Source organism: Hemitrygon akajei, chromosome 22, assembly GCF_048418815.1.
Source record: "Hemitrygon akajei chromosome 22, sHemAka1.3, whole genome shotgun sequence".
NCBI classification, from domain to species: Eukaryota; Metazoa; Chordata; class Chondrichthyes; order Myliobatiformes; family Dasyatidae; genus Hemitrygon; species Hemitrygon akajei.
In genome coordinates, this window is record NC_133145.1 from 66,020,643 (window position 1) to 66,043,477 (window position 22,835).

Sequence of the window (22,835 nt, forward strand, 5' to 3'; positions counted from 1 at the left end):
ATCCACAACCCCTTCAACTTCGACACAATCCACAACACCTTCAACTTCGGCACTATCCACAATACCAGCAAACTTTGACACTATCCACAACACAATCAACCTTTTACACTATCCACAGTATCAGCCTTCGACACTATTCACAACACTATCAACCTTCTGCACTATCCACAACACTATCAAACTTTGACACTATCCACAACACTATCAACCTTCTGCACTATCAAACTTTGACACTATCCACAACACTATCAAACTTTGACACTATCCACAACACTATCAAACTTTGACACTATCCACAACACTATCAACCTTCTACACTATCCACAACACTATCAAACTTTAACACTATCCACAACACTATCAACCTTTTACACTATCCACAGTATCAACCTTCGACACTATGCACAACACTATCAACTTCCGACACTATCCACAACACTCCCAACCTTCGACACTATCCACAACACTCCCAGCCTTAAACACTATCCACAACACTATCAACCTTCTACACTGTTCACAACACTCCCAGCCTTCTGCACTATCCACAACACTATCAAACTTTGACACTATCCACAACACTATCAACCTTCTGCACTATCAAACTTTGACACTATCCACAACACTATCAAACTTTGACACTATCCACAACACTATCAAACTTTGATACTATCCACAACACTATCAACCTTCTACACTATCCACAACACTATCAAACTTTGACACTATCCACAACACTATCAACCTTTTACACTATCCACAGTATCAACCTTCGACACTATCCACAACACCTTCAGCCTTCGACACTATCCACAACACTATCAACTTCCGACACTATCCACAACACTCCCAACCTTCGACACTATCCACAACACTCCCAGCCTTAAACACTATCCACAACACTATCAACCTTCTACACTGTTCACAACACTCCCAGCCTTCGACACTATCCACAACACTATCAAACTTTGACACTATCCACAACACTATCAACCTTTTACACTATCCACAGTATCAACCTTCGACACTATCCACAACACCTTCAGCCTTCGACACTATCCACAACACTATCAACCTTCGACACTATCCACAACACTCCCAGCCTTAAACACTATCCACAACACTATCAACCTTCTACACTGTTCACAACACTCCCAGCCTTCGACACTATCCACAACACTATCAACTTTCTAAACTATCCACTTCACTATCAACATTCTACATTGTTCACACTATCAACCTTTGACACTATCCATTTCATTATCAACCTTCTACGCTGTTCACACTATCAACTTTCTACACTGTTCACAACACTATCAACCTTCAACACTATCCACAACACTCCCAACCTTCGACACGATCCACAACACTCCCAACCTTCGATACTATTCACAACACTCCCAACCTTTGACACGATCCACAACACTCCCAACCTTTGACACTATCCACAACACTCCCAACCTTCGACACGATCCACAACACTCACAACCTTCGACACGATCCACAACACTCCCAACCTTTGACACTATCGACTTTACTATCCAAACCTTCTACACTGTTCACAACACTATCAACCTTCCAAACTATCCACTATCAAACTTCCACACTGTTCATAGAAACATAGAAAATAGGTGCAGCAGTAGGCCATTCGGCCCTTCAAGCCTGCACCGCCATTCAGTATGATCATGGCTGAACATCCAACTCAGAACCCTGTACCTGCTTTCTCTCCATACCCCCTGATCCCTTTAGCCACAAGGGCCATATCTAACTTCCTCTTAAATATAGCCAATGAACCGGCCTCAACTGTTTCCTGTGGCAGAGAATTCCACAGATTCACCACTCTCTGTGTGAAGGAGTTTTTCCTCATCTCAGTCCTAAAAGGCTTCCCCTTTATCCTTAAACTGTGACCCCTCGTTCTAGACTTCCCCAACATCAGAAACAATCTTCCTGCATCTAGCCTGTCCAATCCCTTTAGAATTTTATACGTTTCAATAAGATCCCCCCTCAATCTTCTAAATTCCAAGAGTATAAGCCTAGTCGATCCAGTCTTTCTTCATATGAAAGTCCTGCCATCCCAGGAATCAATCTGGTGAAGCTTCTTTGTACTCCCTCTATGGCAAGAATGTCTTTCCTCAGATTAGGGGACCAAAACTGCACACAATACTCTAGGTGCGGTCTCACCAAGGCCTTGTACAACTGCAGTAGAACCTCCCTGCTCCTGTACTCAAATCCTTTTGCTATGAATGCCAACATACCATTTGCCTTTTTCACTGCCTGCTGTACCTGCATGCCCACCTTCAATGACTAGTGTACAATGATACCCAGGTCTCGTTGCATCTCCCCTTTTCCTAATTGGCCACCATTCAGATAATAATCTGTTTTCCTGTTCTTGCAACCAAAGTGGATAACCTCACATTTATCCACATTAAATTGCATCTGCCATGAATTTGCCCACTCATCTAACCTATCCAAGTCACCCTGCATCCTCTTAGCATCCTCCTCACAGCTAACACCGCCGCCCAGCTTCGTGTCATCTGCAAACTTGGAGATGCTGCATTTAATTCCCTCGTCTAAATCATTAATATATATTGTTATCAACTGGGGTCCCAGCACTGAGCCTTGTGGTACCCCACTAGTTACTGCCTGCCATTCTGAAAAGGTCCCGTTTACCCCCAGTCTTTGCTTCCTGTCTGCCAACCAATTCTCTATCCACATCAATACCACACCCCCAATACTGTGTGCTTTAAGTTTGCACACTAATCTCCTGTGTGAGACCTTGTCAAAAGCCTTTTGAAAATCTATACCACATCCACTGGCTCTCCCCTATCCACTCTACTAGTTACATCTTCAAAAAATTCTATAAGATTCGTCAGACATGATTTTCCTTTCACAAATCTATGCTGACTTTGTCCGATGATTTCACCACTTTCCAAATGTGCTGTTATCACATCTTTGATAATCAACTCTAGCATTTTCCCCACCGCCGATGTCAGACTAACTGGTCTGTAATTCCCCAGTTTTTCTCTTCCTCCTTTTTTAAAAAGTGGGGTTACATTAGCCACCCTCCAATCCTTAGGAACCTATCCAGAATCTAAAGAGTTTTGAAAAATTATCACTAATGCATCCACTATTTCTTGGGCTACTTCCTTAAGCACTCTGGGATGCAGACCATCTGGCCTTGGGGATTTATCTGCCTTTAATCCCTTCAATTTACCTAACACCACTTCCCTACTAACATGTATTTTCCTCAGTTCCTCCATCTCACTAGACCCTCGGTCCCTTACTATTTCCGGAAGATTATTTATGTCCTCCTTAGTGAAGACAGAACCAAAGTAGTTATTCAGTTGGTCTGCCATGTCCTTGGTCCCTATGATCAATTCACCTGTTTCTGACTGTAAGGGACCTACATTTGTCTTGACCAATCTTTTTCTTTTCACATATCTATAAAAGCTTTTACAGTCAGTTTTTATGTTCCCTGCCAGCTTTCTCTCAATCTTTTTTCCCTTTCCTAATTAAGCCCTTTATCCTCCTCTGCTGGACTCTGAATTTCTCCCAGTCCTCAGGTGTGCCGCTTTTTCTGGCTAATTTATATGTATTTTATTTGGACTTGATACTATCCCTAATTTCCCTTGTCAGCCACAGGTGCACTACCTTCCCTGGTTTATTCTTTTGCCAAACTGGGATGAACAATTGTTGTAGTTCATCCATGCGAACTTTAAATGCTTGCCATTGCATATCCACCATCAACCCTTTAAGTATCATTTGCCAGTCTATCTTAGCTAATTCATGTCTCATACCTTCAAAGTTACCCTTCTTTAAGTTCAGAACCTTTGTTTCTGAATTAACTATGTCACTCTCCATCTTAATGAAGAATTCCACCATATTATAGTCACTCTTACCCAAGGGGCCTCGCACGTCAAGATTGCTAACTAATCCTTCCTGATTGCTCAATACCCAATCTAGAATGGCCTGCTCTCTAGTTGGTTCCTCGACATGTTGGTTCAGAAAACCATCCCGCATACATTCCAAGAAATCCTCTTCCTCAGCACCCTTACCAATTTGGTTCACCCAATCTATATGTAGATTAAAGTCACCCATTATAACTACTGTTCCTTTATTGCACACATTCCTAATTTCCTGTTTAATGCCATCCCCAACCTCACTACTACTGTTAGGTGGCCTGTACACAACTCCCACCAGCGTTTTCTGCCCCTTAGTGTTATGCAGCTCAACCCATATCGATTCCACATCCTTCAGGCTAATGTCCTTCCTTTCTATTGCGTTAATCTCCTCTCTAACCAGAGAGGATGCTACCCCACCTCCTTTTCTTTCCTGTCTATCCCTCCTGAATATTGAGTATCCCTGGATGTTGAGCTCCCATCCTTGGTCACCCTGGAGCCATGTCTCTGATCCCAACTATATCATATTTATTAATAACTATCTGCACATTCAATTCATCCACCGTGTTACAAGTGCTCCTCGCATTGACACACAAAGCCTTCAGGCTTGTTTTTACAACACTCTTAGCCCTTTTACAATTATGTTGAAAAGTGGCCCTTTTTGATTTTTGCCCTGGATTTGCCTGCCTGCCACTTTTACTTTTCACCTTACTACTTTTTGCTTCTACCCTCATTTTACACCCCTCTGTCTCTCTGCACTTGTTCCCATCCCCCTGCCACATTAGTTTAAATCCTCCTGAACAGCAGTAGCAAACGCTCCCCCTAGGACATTGGTTCCAGTCCAGTCCAGGTGCAGACCGTCCTGTTTGTACCGGTCCCACCTCCCCCAGAACTGGCTCCAATGCCCCAGAAATTTGAATCCCTCCCCCTTGTACCAGTTTTCAAACCACGTATTCATCTGAAATATCCTTTTTCTACTCTGACTAGCACGTGGCACTGGTAGTAATCCAGAGATTATTACCTTTGTGGCCCTACTTTTTAGTTTATCTCCTAACTCCCTAAATTCACCTTGTAGGACCTCATCCCGTTTTTTACCTATATCGTTGGTACCTACGTGCACCACGACCACCGGCTGTTCACCCTCCCACTCCAGAATGTCCTGCAGCCGCTCAGAGACATCCTTGACCCTTGCACTATCAACCTATCATAGCACTATCAACCTTCTACACTATCCACAACACTCCCAACCTTCGACACTATCCACAACACTAACAACCTTTTACACTATCCACAACATCTTCAACTTCCACACTATCCACAACACCTTCGGTTTTGACACTATCCACAACACCTTCAATCTTTTACACTATCCACACTATCAACCTTCGACACTATCTACGACACTACCAACCTTCTACACTATCCACAACACCTTCAATCTTTTACACTATCCACACTATCAACCTTCGACACTATCTACGACACTACCAACCTTCTACACTATCCACAACACTATCAACCTTCGACACTATCTACGACACTACCAACCTTCTACACTATCCACAACACCTTCAATCTTTTACACTATCCACAACACCTTCAATCTTTTACACTATCCACAACACTATCGACCTTCTACACTATCCACAACACTACCGACCTTCGACACTATCCACAACACTATCGACCTTCGACACTTCACAACACTCCCAACCTTCGACAATATCCACAACACTCCCAATCTTCTACACTATCCACAACACTCCCAACCTTCGACACTATCCACAACACTATCAACCTTCTACACTATCCACAACACTATCAACCTTCTACACTATCCACAACATCTTCAACTTCCACACTATCCACAACACCTTCAGTTTTGACACTATCCACAACACTACCAACCTTTGACACTATCCACAACACTACCAACCTTTGACACTATCCACAACACTATCAACCTTCGACACTATCTACGACACTACCAACCTTCTACACTATCCACAACACCTTCAATCTTTTACACTATCCACAACACTATCGACCTTCTACACTATCCACAACACTACCGACCTTCGACACTTTCCACAACACTATCGACCTTCGACACTTCACAACACTCCCAACCTTCGACAATATCCACAACACTCCCAATCTTCTACACTATCCACAACACTATCAACCTTCGACACTATCCACTTCACTATCCAAATCTTCTACACTGTTTACAACACTATCAACCTTCCGCACTGTTCATAGCACTATCAACCTTCTACACTATCCACAACACTAACAACCTTTTACACTATCCACAACACAATCGACCTTCTATCTACACTATTCACAACACTATCGACCTTCTACACTATCCACAACACTATCAACCTTCGACACTATCTACGACACTACCAACCTTCTACACTATCCACAACACCTTCAATCTTTTACACTATCCACAACACTATCGACCTTCTACACTATCCACAACACTACCGACCTTCGACACTTTCAACACTATCGACCTTCGACACTTCACAACACTAACAACCTTTTACACTATCCACAACACAATCGACCTTCTATCTACACTATTCACAACACTATCGACCTTCTACACTATCCACAACACTATCGACCTTCTACACTATCCACAACACTATCGACCTTCGACACTTCACAACACTCCCAACCTTTGACAATATCCACAACACTCCCAATCTTCTACACTATCCACAACACTATCAACCTTCGACACTATCCACTTCACTATCTACCTTTCACACTGTTCACAATACTGTCAACCTTCGACACTATCCACTTTACTATCCAAATCTTCTACACTGTTCATAACACTATCAACCTTCCACACTGTTCATAGCACTATCAACCTTCTACATTATCCACAACATCTTCAACTTCGACACTATCCACAACCCTAACAACCTTCTACACTATCCACAACACTATTGACCTTCTACACTATCCACACTATCGACCTTCTACACTATCCACAACACTATCGACCTTCTACACTATCCACAACATTATCAACCTTTTACACTATCCACATCTTCAACTTCGAAACTATCCACAACACCTTTAGTTTTGACACTAACCACAACACCACCAACCTTTGACACTATCCACAACACCATTAACCTTTGACACTATCCACGACACTCCCAACCTTCTACACTATCCACAACACCTTCAACCTTTTACACTATCCACAACACTCCCAGCCGACACTATCCACAACACTATCAACCTTCATCACCATCCACTACACTATCAGCCTTCTACACTATCCACTTCACTATCTACCTTCTACACTGTTCACAACACTATCAACCTTCGTTACTATCCACTTCATTATCAACCTTCTACACTCTTCACAGCACTATCAACTTTCTACACTGTTCACAACACTCGCAACCTTCGACACTATCCACAACACTCCCAACCTTCAACACTATCCACTTTACTATCAATCTTCTACACTGTTCACAACACTATCAACCTTCTAAACTATCCACTTCACTATCAAGCTTCTACACTGTTCACAGCACTATCAACCTTCTACACTATCTGAAACACTCTCAACCTTCGACAGTATCCATAACATCCATCAACCTTCGAGACTATCCACTTCACTATCAGCCTTCGACACTATCCACAGCACTATCAACCTTCGACACTGTTCACAGCACTATCAATGTTCGACACTATCCACAACACTCCCAACCTTTGACACTATCCACAACAGTCCCAACCTTCTACACTCTTCACAATACTTACAGCCTTCAACACTATCAACCTTCTACACTATTCACAACACTCCCAGCCTTTTACACTATCCACAACACTACCAACCTTGGTGCCATCCAAGGCAAATCTGACCTCCCAAAGTTCCTGGCCTCATGCTTGATGGGACTAAACTCCATCTGCCGCTGCTCAGCTTAACTTTCTAGTTGATCGAAGTCCCACCCTACTTTTCAACAACTGAAATCGGATTGATTTTTCAATGGAACGTGGATCAGGGGCCAGGCAGGAATTAGCCAGAATACTGTTGAATTGTTAAGCAGCATTGTGGCCATGTGGCTGTATTCTGCTTTCACTTCTTGTGTTATTGTGCAGTCTGCCCATTGCTGCATTTAGAGGTTTTCTACAAGGGTGGTCGACAGCCCCACCCCACTGCCCCCACCCTTGCCCATACATCTGTTGTACTCTCTTCTCTCTCTGGCTGCTCTTTTACAGATCCAGGATTACAGGAATGCAATCATCGTTGCAAAGTCGCCAGCTGCTGCCAAGAGGTAAGGAGATTGTTGGAGTGGTGTGATGGTTCTGATGGGAGGAAAGGCCAGTGTGGATGTCATGCCTTGGTCTCTATTAACTTCTGCTGACCACCCCAGTGTTGTGTATCGCTCAGAACTTAAGATTCTAAGACATAGGAGCAGAATTAGGCCATTCAGCCCATCAAGTGCTCCACCATTCTATCATGGCTGATCCATTTCTCTCTCAATCCCATTCTCTTGCCTTCTTCCTGTTCTTCAAAAATGCCCAATAACTTGATCTTTACAGCTGTCTGTGGAAATGAAGTCCACAGATTCACGAACATCTGGCTCAAGAAATGCCTCCCCATTACTGTGTATAAATGGACAGTACTGAGGTTGTGCCCTCTGGTCCTAGGCTCCCCACAATTGGGAATACTCTCTACACATCTACTCTACCGAGATCTTTCAATGTTCAATAGATTTCAATGGGATCCTCCCTCATTATTCTAAACTCCAGTGAGTACAAGCCCAGAACCATCAAAGGCTCCTCCTATGTTAACCCTGTTATTCCTGAAATAATTCTCATGAACCTCCCCTGGACCCTCAGCAATGTCAGCACATCTGTCTTAGAAAAGGGTCCCAAAACTGCTCAGAATACTCCCAAGTGTGGCTTGACCAATGCCATTTAAGCCTCAACACAATTTTCTTGCCCTATAAGACCATAAGACATAGGAATAGAATTAGGCCATTCAGCCCATCAAGTCTGCTCCACCATTCCATCATGACTGATCCCAGATCCCACTCAACCCCATACACCTGTCTTCTTGCCATATCCTTTGACACTCTGACGGATCAGGATATGTTCGACTTCTGCCTTAAGTATACCCACGGACTTGGCCTCCACCACAGTCTGTGGCAGAGCATTCCACAGACTCGCTACTCTCTCGCTAAAAATTCCTCCTTACCTCTGTTCTAAAATGTCACCCCTCAATTTTGAGGCTGTGCCCTCTAGTTCTGGATACCCCCACCATAGGAAACATACTCTCCACATTCACCCTATCTAGTCCTTTCAACATTCGGTAGGTTTCAATGACACTCCCCGCATTCTTCTAAATTCCAGTGAATATAAGCCCAAAGCTGACATATGCTCCTCATATGTTAACCATTCCCAGAATCGTCCTCGTGAACCTCTTCTGGATTCTCTCCAATGACAACACATCCTTTCTGAGATATGGGGCCCAAAACTATTGACAATACTCCAAGTGTGGCCTGACTAGTGTCTTACAAAGGCTCAGCATTATCTCCTTGCTTTTATATTCTATTCTTGAAATAATTGCCTTCTTTACCACAGAGCCAACCTGTAAATTAACCTTCTGGGAGTCTTGCACGAGGACTCCTAAGTCCCTCTGCACCTCTAATGTTTGAACTTTCTATCCATTTAGATAATAGCCCGCATTATTGTTCCTTTTACCAAAATACGTTATCGTACATTTCCCAACACTGTATTCTATCTGCCATTTTTTTTGCCCATTCTTCCAATTTTTAAAGTCCTGCTGCAATGGCATTGCTTCCTCAGCACTACTTACCCCTCCTCCTATCTTCGTATCATCAGCAAGCTTTGCCACAAAGCCATCTATTCCATTATCCAAATTAGTGACAAACAATGTGAAAAGTAGTTATCCCAATACTGATCCATGAGGAACACCACTAGTCACCGGCAGCCAACCAGAAAAGGCCTCCTTTATTCCAAATTGCTGCCTCCTGCCTGTCAGCCACTCCCCTATCCATGTTAGTATCTTTTCCGTAATGCCATAGGATTTTGACTTAAACCACTTCATGTGAATCACCTTGTCTTTCGAAAATCCAAGTAAGTGATATCCACTGCCTCTCCTTTGTCCACCCTGCTTGTTACTTCCTAATTGAACTCTAACAGATCAGTCAGACAAGAATTCCCTTCACAGAAACCATGCTGAATTTGGTTCATTAGTCTCCAAGTACCTCGAAACCTCATCCTTAATAATAGACACCAACACTTTCCCAACCACTGAGCTTAGGCTAACTGTCCTATAATTTCCTTTCTTTTACTTTTCTTCCTTCTTAAAGAGTGGAGTGACATTTGCAATCTTCCAGTCCTCGAGGACTATGCAAGAATCAAGTGACTTTTGAAAGATCATGACCAATGCATCTGTTATCTCTTCAGCAACCTCTCTGGACTCTCAGATGTAGTCCATCTGGTCCAGGTGGCTTATCCACCTTAAGACTTTTCCTTTGTAATAGCAATGGCACTCACTCCTGCTCTGTAACACTCACCGACCTTTGGGACACTGCTAGTGTCTTCCACAGTGAAGACCGATGCAAAGTACCCATTAAGTTCATCTGCCATTTCTTTGTCCCCCATTACTACTTCACCATCATCATCTTTCAGTGGTCCAATATCAACTCTCATCTCCCTTTTACTCCTTATATAACTGAAGAAACATTTATCCTACTTTATATTATTGGCTAATTTGACCTCATATTTCATCTTTTCCCTTCTTATAGCTTTTTAGTTGTCTTTTGATGGATTATAAAAGCTTCCGGATCATCCAACTTCCCACTCACATTTGCTACTTTGTTTGCCCTTTCGTTGGTGTTTCTGCTGTCCTTAACTTCCCTTGTCAGCCACATTTCCCTACCCCTGCCATTTGAGAACTTCTGTGGGACATATCTAACTTGCGCCTTGTGAACTATTCTCAGAAACTTCAACCACGTCTGCTCTGCTGTCATCCTCGCCAGAGTCCTCCTCCAATCCATCTGGGCAAGCTCCTTTCTCATGCCACTGTAATTCTTATACACTGGTCCTTTCCAAACGAATGCTAACATTGAATTTGCTTTCCTTATCACTGGCTCAACCTGCAAGTTAACCTTTAGGGAATCCTGCACAAGGATTCCCAAGTCAATTTGCACTATGGATTTTTGAATTTTCTCCCTGTTCAGAAAATAGTCTATGCCTTTATTCCTTCTACCAAAGTGCATGATCATACACTTCTTGACACTATATTTCATCTGCCACTTCCTTACCAATTCTCCCAATCTGTCTTGAGTCCTTCTGAAGACTCCTTGCTTACTCAACACTACTTGCCCCTCCACTTATTTTCATATTGTCCACAAACCTGGCCACAAGGCCATCAATTCTATCATCCAAATCATTGACATATAACATGAAAAGAAGCAGTCCCAACACTGACCCCTGTAGCACACCACTAGTCACCAGCAGCCAACCAGTATAGACCCCCTTTTTCCACAGTGACCATCTCACTCCCCCTCCCTCTGTGACTATCTCACTCTCCCCACCATTGGACCCCTCCCTCTGTGACAATCTTACTTTCCACCCCCCCACCATCAGCTCCCTTCTTCTGTGACTACCTCACTCCCCCCACTATTGGCCCGCTTCCTCTGTGACTCTCACTTTCCTCACCTCTGTCAACACTTTGCTGCATGCACACTGTGTCCATTCATTCTTGTCTGCTCAGTCAAACACTGTTAGCACCACCCAGTCACGGTACCATGGCAGGGACTGATTTAGTTTCCCTTAGTTGGCTGAACAAAAGTAACTAAGCATGTTTGGGTAAAGAGAAGCATGACAACTTGCTGATAAGTATCACAAGTTTACAAATGGGGTATCATGACCAAGATGGCACAGGTCTGAGGTGAGGAGGAAAAATTTGAAAGGGATTGGTGTAGGTGGATTAGCAGGTGGATGCAGGCCAAATAGCCTATGTCTGTGCTGTGTAGCTCAGCTGCTGTAAAATCATCTCACTGCCGATTGTGTCTGGTGTTGGACTGATGGGTCAATGACTGAGCATCACTTGTCTGGTGTTGAACCGGTAAGTCTGTGATGTGAGCGTCACGTGTCTAGTGTCGAACCAGTGGGTCAGTGATTGAGCATCACGTCTCTGGTGTTGGACGGATGGGTCAGTGACGTGGGCATCACATACATGGAATTATGATGTAGTGGCCATTACGGAGACTTGGCTGGCACCAGGGCAGAAATGAATTCTCAAGATTCCTGGATTTCAGTGCTTTAAAAGGGATAGAGAGGGGGGAAAAGGGGAGGAGAGGTGGCATTACTGGTCAGGGATACTATTACAGCTACAGAAAGAGTGGGTGATGTAGCAGGATCCTCTTTTGAGTCAGTATGGGTGGAAGTCAGGAACAGGAAGGGAGCAGTTACTCTGCTGGGGGTATTCTATAGGCCCCCTGGTAGCAGCAGAGATACCGAGGAGCAGATTGGGAGGCAGATTTTGGAAAGGTGCAAAAATAACAGGGTTGTTATCATGGGTGACTTTAACTTCCCTAATATTGATTGGCACTTGATTAGTTCCAAGGGCTTAGATGGGGCAGAGTTTGTTAAGTGTGTCCAGGACGGGTTCCTGTCACAGTATGTTGACAGGCCGACTAGGAGTAATGCCATACTAGATCTAGTATTAGGTAATGAACCGGGTCAGGTCACAGATCTGTCAGTGGGTGAGCATCTGGGGGACAGTGATCACTGTTCCCTGGCCTTTAGCATTATCATGGAAAAGAATAGAATCAGAGAGGACAGGAAAATTTTTAATTGGGGAAGGGCAAATTATGAGGCTATAAGGCTAGAACTTGCAGGTGTGAATTGGGATGATGTTTTTGCAGGGAAATGTACTATGGACATGTGGTTGATGTTTAAGGATCTCTTGCAGGATGTTAGGGATAAATTTGTCCCAGTGAGGAAGTTAAAGAATGGTAGGGTGAAGGAACCATGGATGACAAGTGAGTTGGAAAATCTAGTCAGGTGGAAGAAGGCAGCATACATGAGGTTTAGGAAGCAAGGATCAGATGGGTCTATTGAGGAATATAGGGTAGCAAGAAAGAAACTTAAGAAGGGGCTGAAAAGAGCAAGAAGGGGGCATGAGAAGGCCTTGGCAAGTAGGGTAAAGAAAAACCCCAAGGCATTCTTCAATTATGTGAAGAACAAAAGGATGACAGAAGTGAAGGTAGGACTGATTAGAGACAAAAGTGGGAAGATGTGCCTGAAGGCTGTGGAAGTGAGCGAGGTCCTCAATGAATACTTCTCTTCGGTATTCACCAATGAGAGGGAACTTGATGACGGTGAGGACAATATGAGTGAGGTTGAAGTTCTGGAGCATGTTGATATTGAGGGAGAGGGGGTGTTGGAGTTGTTAAAATACATTAGGACGGATAAGTCCCCAGGGCCTGACGGAATATTCCCCAGGCTACTCCACGAGGCGAGGGAAGAGATTGCTGAACCTCTGGCTAGGATCTTTATGTCCTCGTTGTCCATGGGAATGGTACTGGAGAATTGGATGGAGACGAATGTTGTCCCCTTGTTCAAAAAAGGTAGTAGGGATAGTCCAGGTAATTATAGACCAGCGAGCCTTACATCTGTGGTGGGAAAGCTGTTGGAAACGAATCTTAGAGATAGGATCTATGGGCATGGTCTGATCAGGGACAGTCAGCATGGCTTTGTGAAGGGCAGATCGTGTCTAACAAGCCTAATAGAGTTCTTTGAGGAGGTGACCAGGCATATAGATGAGGGTAGTGTAGTGGATGTGATCTACATGGATTTTAGTAAGACATTTGACAAGGTTCCACACGGTAGGCTTATTCAGAAAGTCAGAAGGCATGGGATCCAGGGAAGTTTGGCCAGGTGGATTCAGAATTGGCTTGCCTGCAGAAGGCAGAGGGTCATGGTGGAGGGAGTACATTCAGATTGGAGGGTTGTGACTAGTGGTGTCCCACAAGGATCTGTTCTGGGACCTCTTTTTGTGATTTTTATTAACGACCTGGATGTGGGGGTAGAAGGGTGGGTTGGCAAGTTTGCAGACAACACAAAGGTTGGTGGTGTTGTAGATAGTGTAGAGGATTGTCGAAGATTGCAGAGAGACATTGATAGGATGCAGAAGTGGGCTGAGAAGTGGCAGATGGAGTTCAACCCGAAGAAGTGTGAGGGGGTACACTTTGGAAGGACAAACTCCAAGGCAGATTACAAAGTAAATGGCAGGATACTTGGTAGTGTGGAGGAGCAGAGGGATCTGGGGGTACATGTCCACAGATCCCTGAAAGTTGCCTCACAGGTAGATAGGGTAGTTAAGAAAGCTTATGGGGTGTTAGCTTTCATAAGTCTAGGGATAGAGTGTAAGAGACGCGATGTAATGATGCAGCTCCATAAAACTCTAGTTAGGCCACACTTGGAGTACTGTGTCCAGTTCTGGTTGCCTCAGTATAGGAAGGATGTGGAAGCATTGGAAAGGGTACGGAGGAGATTTACCAGGATGCTGCCTGGTTTAGAGAGTATGGATTATAATTCGACATTAAGGGAGCTAGGGCTTCACTCTTTGGAGAGAAGGAGGATGAGAGGAGACACGATAGAGGTGTACAAGCTATTAAGAGGAATAGACAGAGTGGACAGTCAGAGCCTCTTCCCCAGGCCACCACTGCTCAGTACAAGAGGACATGGCTTTAAGGTAAGGGGAGGGAAGTTCAAGGAGGATATTAGAGGAAGGTTTATCACTCAGAGAGTGGTTGGTGCGTGGAATGCACTGCCTGAGTCAGTGGTGGAGGCAGATACACTAGTGAAGTTTAAGAGACTACTAGACAGGTATATGGAGGAATTTAAGGTGGGGAGTTATATGGGAGGCAGGGTTTGAGGGTTGGCACAACATTGTGGGCCGAAGGGCCTGTGATGTCCTGTACTATTCTATGTTCTATGTTCTATCACGTGTCTGGTGTTGAACCAGTGGGTCAGTGATGTGAGCGTCACATGTCTGGTGTTGAACCAGTGGGTCAGTGACGTGGGCATCACGTGTTCGGTGTTGAACCAGTGGATCGATTGCCTGGACATCATGTATCTGGTGTTGGACCAGTGGGTCAGTGACATCAGCTTCATGTGTCTGGTGTTGGACGGATGGGTCAGTGTTATGGGCATCATGTGTTAGGTTTGAACTGATGTGTCAATGACATGGGCATCAAGTGTATGATGTTGGACCGATGGGTCAGTGACGTGGGCGACGTGCCTGGTGTTGGACCAGTGGGTCAGTGACTGGGCATCATGTGTCTTGTGTTGGACTGATGGGTCAGTGACTGGGCATCATGTGTCTGGTGTTGGACTGATGGGTCAGTGATTGGGCGTCATGAGTCTGATGTTGGACCAGTGGGTCAGTGATGTGGGCATCATGTGTCTGGTGTTGGACTGATGGATCAGTGACTGGACATCATGTGTCTGGTGTTGGACTGATGGGTCAGTGATTGGGCATCATGAGTCTGATGTTGGACCAGTGGGTCAGTGACTGGGCATCATGTGTCTGGTGTTGGACTGATGGGTCAGTGACTTGGGCAAGGCTTCCTTCCCAGTGCTGTGGTTTCTGCTATCACAGCTGGTGCCTGGGCATCCACTCTTAAAGCAGCTGCATACTCTGGATATGGTTCTGTGTGTTGGTTAGAAACAGGGAAGTTTTCAAACTGTATACTGTAACGAAATGTATAACCATGCTAATAATGCCACTGTAACCCTTTCAGAGCACAGTCCTATGCAGAGAGACTGCGACTGGGACTGGCAGTGATACATGGAGAGGCTCAGTATGCAGAGTATGACTTGGTGGATGGGCGTCACTCTCCTCCAGCAGTGAAGAACACGATGATACATTCTGGTCTGGAATTACCATGTAAGAAATATACTGGGCTCGGCTTCTTCAAAGGGAAAAGGCTGGTGTCCAACCTGTGCTGATATCAGTAGTGTGCCACGCTGGCAGGCTGTTCCTCTGTTTGGCTGTTACCATAACTGAATTTCATTTGTTGTCTTTGAAGACTAATGAAGACTTTTACAGTCAGGAGAATTTTATTTTTATACGGCTGACAAATAGTTGCTGCTCTATAAATTATTCAGGCCAAAGGTGCTGTGCTGTCATCTCCTGTTGCCTGAATCTGTGTTGCTATAACGTGTCAATCTGGTTCTGGCTCATTTGTCCTTGAACCCTTTCTGTGTACTGTCCTATGTGCATTTTTCCTCCTCCTCCTCTCATGTGTTTCCAATTACCCTTTCCTGAATGCACTACCAGTACTCGTGCTTTGTTTATCAGGCACCCTGTCACTCAATCACTCTTTTTGGACCATCACTCCACCGTCGTGTACAAATGCCTGGTCTCCAACACTACTGCTTTCCACAGTCTTGTATTGTCCTCCTTTCTCTTCTCCCCTTCCACTGTTGCCAAAGGAATGAGCTCTGAATGTGCCATGTCTCACACCCTCACAACTTCGAGTCTTACCAACTTCCTTAGCCACTTAAATACTGGGAGAATACAATGTAAGCAAGTATCCAGTGACTCCATTTGAGGGTGTGATTGCCCTGAATCTGGAGTAATTTTGCTGGCAACTGACATTGACTGCTGCTGACAATGTACACAGTAATAAGGCTCCTTTGGAGACTGAGGTGACGATCCTGCATTTACAGAGATGTTGCTTCAAACTGCACAGAGCTATGGGGTGTGATGTCACCCTCATCCCTGGTTATGGCAGCAGTCTCTGAGCAACACCCACTGCCTTTAGTCCTCGGGTTGTATTGTTGTCTGCTTTGCTGTCTTATGTTTTATTAATTTATTCTGCCTTTGTACATTTTATGCTTTTAGCTGTACATAGGCTGCAAGTTCCGTTTCCTGGTATTGAGCTTCCAAGTACGAGAGTATAATTTTCCCTTTTACTGGTTCTGGGATACTCAAGGCTGTTTGAGATTGCGGCTTGTTAACTGCATGTGTGAATGGAGGATTACCCCCACAGGGGCTTGAGTGTCAGCCTGGGGGTGAATGAAGCAGAGCCTCTCCCTCTCTCTCTCTTGCACTCTAAATGTATGGAAGGACCATGGTGTGCAGTGTCAATTTCCTAAATATCCTGATGTCCTCAATTGGACAGCAACATTGGCTTTTGTACAATTAGTGTGTAGATGACAGATTATGTTGCTGATGTTGTGTAGAGTGAGGAAAGCTGCCTAAGGCTACAGCTGGTAATAGCTCAGGGAAAGTGGGGAAAACATTGGCAGATGGAAGTTATATACACTGATGCATTTTGTGAAGGCAAATCGGGGCAGGATATACAGAGCTAAGGATAGTGGTGTCTTGGGTTCAAGTGCATAGTTCCTAGAAGTGGCAGCATAGGCAGTGTGGTGAAGAAGACATACAGCATGTTCCTCTTTATAGTTCAGCACAGAGAATTTTACAAAGCACTGGTTATACTGCACTTGGACCATTCTGTGAAGTTCTGGTTGCTGGGTGCAGGAAGAATGGAACAGCACTGGAGATTATGCAGAAGAGTTTCACCAGGATGTTGTCTAGATTGGAGGGCTTTAGTTATGGGAAGAGAATGGACAGACTGGGCATTTTTCCCTGGAATGCAGGAGGCTAAGGGGTGACTTGACATGTACATGTGACTCCTGCCCCACACTCCACCCTAGTTCCTCCTTCCTGATACAGACATGCTCTAGAGTATTGGTGAACCGTAACCCTCCCTTTATAACAGCAGTTTAGGGAATGAGAATCAATTCACAAATCACTATCGAAACATCTGGGAATAGCATAAAAATTCACACAGAGAAATGTTATGGAAGGTGCAGAGGAGTAATTAGATAGAATTATTTCTCAACCCACATTTCTTGACATATGTGTAGATGGAGTAGCTTTGCATTGTGGAAAATCAAGATAGGGAGCACTTGTGGGAACAGAATTTCCACCCCCACCACCCATTGAGAGGGCAGAATTTCCCCCCACCATAGAGAAGACAGAATCCTCCACCCCCCACCATAGAGAGGCCAGAATCTTCCCCCAACACAGAGAGGGCAGAATCCCCCATCCACCCATAGAGAGGGCAGAATCCCCCGTCCACCCATAGAGAGGGCAGAATCCCCCGTCCACCCATAGAGAGGGCAGAATCCCCCGTTCACCCATAGAGAGGGCAGAATCCCCCCTCCATCCATAGAGAGGGCAGAAACCCCCGTCCACCCATAGAGAGGGCAGAATTTCCCCCCCCCCCACACCTATAGAGAGGGCAGAATTCCACTTAGAGAGGGCAGATTACCTTCCCCTACCATAGAAAGGGCAGAATCCCCCCCCCCACCCACAGAGAGGGTGGAATCCCCCCCCACCCACAGAGAGGGCAGAGTCCCCCCCCCCCCCCCACCCATACAGAATGGGTTGCTGTATATCAAGCATAGAGAGGACAGCTGGTCAGAATCTTTTACCCATGGTAGAGGTATCAAAGATGTGGGGCTATGAATTTCAGTGAGGAACAAGGTTTAATGGTCAAGTTTTTTAGAGTTATTAATATTTGGAACTTGCTGCCAAAGCAGGTAGTGCAGTTAGGTAAAGTCACTACATTTAAGAGAATTTTAGATGGGCACTTGATTAGTCAAAGCTTAGGAGGAGATTGACATAAATCAGAATGAGTAGAATTAAATTGGCATAAAGGTCAGCATGAAGTGATGGGCTAAAGGGTTTATTTCTGTGCTGTACCACCATTAATGTATGACTCTAAGCCCTAACTAATTCTGTAATGTTTCGGGTGATGAACACTGTCTAGCAGTGGTAGGGTAGGTACCCAGCTCTGTCTGCAGTTTGAAGGGCCAGCCTGGGTAGGGATACCTGAGAACTCTACAGTAGAGTCAAGAGTTTTCTCTGACCTGTGGTCTTTTGCACACATTTTGCTCTGCTTTCCTGGTGCTGTGATTGGTCATCTATTGCATGTTTCAAACACTGTGCAGGACTAGAGTACTTCACTTCCACGGCTGTTGGCTGTAATTTCACCGCTAGTATCTGAAGCAAATGAAAATTAATCCAAGTGTCTTAAAGTTGTGGACATGGGGTTTCAGCTTTGGAAGGCGGTGGAGAAACAGCAGAGGGATTTGCATTCCAGTGCTGCACAGTTTCTGAACTCATTGTTACAAAGCCAGCCTGTTCCAGAGAGATGTTACCACAAGCAGGTTTCCATCTCCCGGTCTTGCTGGGTTTTGCAGTAATGAAGCTTGACCATGTGTGCTCCACACAGCAAACACTGGAGCAGTCCCCAGAGTGATTGCTGGGTGTCGAATGCTTGGTGGTTTTGAGGTGGTGAGAGCTTTAGGGGAATTGAAACTAGTTTCTTGAATTTGTGCCACGTAAGTAATGAATGCGTTGGCAGGAGAGTAACCAGGAGCAACTTGGCCTCTTGTTGCCAGAGTAGAAGGTGGCCTCCAGTGTTTATTCCTCATCAGTGCATTGGGTGGTGTTGGATGTAGAGTCTTTGGTTGGATCTCGGATAATGCATGCTGTGTGTAGCACTCTGGCGGTGAAAGAAATGCATGTCCTACAACAGGCACTTCTCTGGGACACTACATGTTTATATCCCTCCCCCTCCTTGACTTACAGGCTATTGGGTATAAAGGAAATATAGAACAGCTTAAGGAATTGGAAGGCATAAAAGGGCCGTGAAATATCCCTGGTAAGTAGGATTAAGAAGAATCCGAAGACATAGGAGAAAGGGGGTAGTCCACTCAAGGGTCAAATGAATTATATGCTTGGAGTCAGGAAGTGGGCAAGTACTAAATGAGTATTTCATCTGTGTTCACCAAGAAGGACCTGGATGATGGTGAGATAAGGGAGGGCTATGTTGATATTAAGGAAGAGGTGATGTTGGCTATCTTGAAAAACAAGAGAAGCAAGTTTTCAGAGCCTGATAGAATCTATCACAATATACTACAGGAGACAAGGGATGAGATTGCTGAGGCTTTGACAGAGATCTTTGTATTCTGTTTAGCCACAGCCAAAGTTCCAGAGGACTGCAGAGATGCCAGTATTGTTCCTTCATTTGATAAATGTAACAGGGATATTTCCAGAAATTATCAGCCAGTGACCCTTGCTTCAGGTTAGGGAATTCATTGGAGTAGATCTTGAATAGGATTTATTCACATTTGGAAAAGCATCAATTTGGTCTGTGGGAAGTCCTGTCTCATAAATTTGATATGAGTTTTTGAGGAAGTGACAGATGACTGAGGATAGGAGAGTGAATGTTATCTACACGGATTTTACTGAAGCTTTTGTCTGTGATGTATGTAAACTATTTGGATGAATATGTGGATTGTCTAATTATATGACAGGAAAATTGGTGGTGTGGGTGGTGAGGAATGTTGTCAAAGGATGCAGTCAAATATAGATCAGTTGGAAATTTCAGCAGATAAATAGCAGATGGAGTTTAATCCAGATAAGTGAGGTGTTGCACTTAGGGAGATGAAATGCAATAGGAAAGTTTACAGTAAACAGCAGGACCCTGAGGAGCAACACACACACAATGCTGGACGAACTCAGCAGGCCAAGCAGCATCTAGGGAAGAGAGTACAGTCGACGTTTCAGGCCAAACCCATGAGCTATAAGAAGTGGTTGGAGGAAGTTAGATTGTTTTCTCTGGAGTATCTGAGACTGAAGAGCATCATGATAGAAGAGTGTAAAATTTTGAGAGGCTTAGATAGGGAGGTAGCCAGTATTTTCTATAATGAAAATGTTAAGTACGAGGTAGGGGGTGTAGTTTTAAGGTGAGATAGGGAAAATTAAAAGGAGATGTGTGAGGCACGTTTTACATAGTGCAACAGTTCCCAACCTGGGGTTCATGGACCCCTTGGTTAATGGTAGGGATCCATGGCATAAAAAAGACTGGGAGCCCTTGAACTCCTGACATAATGGTAGACACTGGGAACACACTCCTGGGAAGATTGTCGAATCAGAGACAATAGCAGCATTGAAGAGACAGATAGACACAAAAACAGGTAGGGAATGGCGGGTGTGGGGAGAAGAGGGAGATCATTTGTAAGTGGATGGGATTAGGTGGACTGACAGCATGGACTGCACAGACTAGATGGACCAAGAGGCCTGTTCCTGTGCTGTACTGTTGAGTTCAGTCTGCCAGCTTTCACCCTGAGTGATCAGTCAACTGGATGTTGGGCTTCTCCAGTTGAGCAGCTCAAATTCCTGTTCTTCCCTCCTTTATTAAACAGAGAGGATCAAGAATTGGGCTGATTCTCTGGAGCTGTCTACCCAGGAGAGCTATAAAGACAGTAACTGAGCTCATTCAGGGACTGAGGTAGGAATTAAAGAGAGCGTGATGGCACTGAGGCCCAGATTGTATTGTCCAGTTTTCAATTAATTGACAAGAGTAGGTTCCAGGGTAAGTTTGTGTTAGTGTTCCCATGGAGGAACAGCATGGTCCATCTGAAAAGCTGGCACTGCATCCATGAATTGTGGTCAACCTTCAAGTTGGCAATTTTACCATTGTGATCGTTAACAGCTGAACAGAGTGGAAGGGATCAGACACTTATTCTGGGCCGCTGCCATGTGTGCAGAATTTTGCACTGTCTCAGAAAGCAGCCAGCCTCTTCCTTGAGAGGGAATTCACACCTTCCCTATTCCTCACCAAACACTGAAACTCATCTGGCATGCTTCTTAAGTGATGTCCATATGAAGTGCCTGTGTGCAACGTGCCTTTCGTTTCACTTGAGACACAAACAGTTACTAGTGTTCTTATATCTCAAAATGAGCAAAATACCTGATTTTAAGTAACTGATCTCTTTCCGTTGCACAGTGATGATGCCAAAGGAAAAGCCACCCATCACTGTGGTTGGAGATGTTGGTGGAAGAATAGCCATCATTGTGGTAAGGAGGAGATCATGCACATTTCCCTTCTACAGTTTGAGACACGCTTGCTACTTAATGCCGAGTTATTTAACTAAATTTCTCCAGTCGTCCTCTCAAAATTAATTTGCTGGGAGGTTTTGTGTATAACCTGTGGTGTCTTTTAATTTGAAACCAATCCATCTTGGTCTTAAAGCCTTTTTTCAATAGTTGCTGAGTCATGGTCTGCTTTTCTGTCTCACCACTCACTATCTTGGAGATCCCAATGTACTTAGCAGCAAATGTATTGTTTGTATAATCAGTGGTTGTGATGAGAAGGTTGATGGTGCATAGTTCAACTGTTGGGTGATATTGATTTAGAAATAAATATTTTAATAAAGACAGACACAGGAGAACACAGACCTTGGAATATACAGCAATAAACAAACCCACAAGCACAGGAGATTCTACAGATGCTGAAAATCTGAAACACCAAACACAAAATGCTGCAGCATCAACGAGAGAGAATAAACAAGTTTCAGGCCAAGAACCTTCATCGGGACTGGGAAGGAAAGGGGAAGAAACAAGAATAATAAGGTTGTGAGGAGGAAGGAGTACAAGCTGGCAAGAGGTAGGTGAGATTAGGTGAGGGGAAGTGGATGGGTGGGAGGGGATGAAGTGAGAAACTGGAGGGTGATAGGTGGAAGAGGTAAAGGGCTGAAGATAAAGGATCTTGTAGGAGAGGAGTGTGGACCATGGAAGAAAGGGAAGTAAGGGAACCAGAAGGAGTTGATGGGCAGGTGAGGAGAAAGGCGTAAGAGGGTAACCATAATGAGGAATTGAAAAATGAAGAGTAGGAAGGGAGAGAAATTACTGGAACTTAGAGAAGTTGATGCTTGTGCCATCAAGTTCGAGATTACCCAGGTTCAGCAGCTTCTGTGATAGAGAGTATACAGGATTCTTTGAGGAAATAACAGGCAGGATATAAAAGGAGAATCAGTGGATGGTGT

The 22,835-nt window shown here is 44.4% G+C and overlaps 1 protein-coding gene across 4 annotated transcripts in view; it reads left to right on the top strand.

The window, feature by feature from the left end:
- The window catches only part of LOC140714842 (phosphoribosyl pyrophosphate synthase-associated protein 1), a 90,020-nt gene that overhangs the window by 54,363 nt on the left and 12,822 nt on the right, over positions 1 to 22,835 (top strand). For 3 of the 4 annotated variants that reach the window (XM_073026498.1, XM_073026499.1, XM_073026501.1), the window contains 4 exons: positions 8,157 to 8,212; positions 15,725 to 15,870; positions 16,831 to 16,875; positions 21,797 to 21,867. In XM_073026498.1, the coding sequence (XP_072882599.1) occupies positions 8,157 to 8,212; positions 15,725 to 15,870; positions 16,831 to 16,875; positions 21,797 to 21,867 (318 nt within the window). The remainder of the gene's footprint in view (positions 1 to 8,156; positions 8,213 to 15,724; positions 15,871 to 16,830; positions 16,876 to 21,796; positions 21,868 to 22,835) is intronic. The other variant, XM_073026500.1, reaches the window with a different exon arrangement.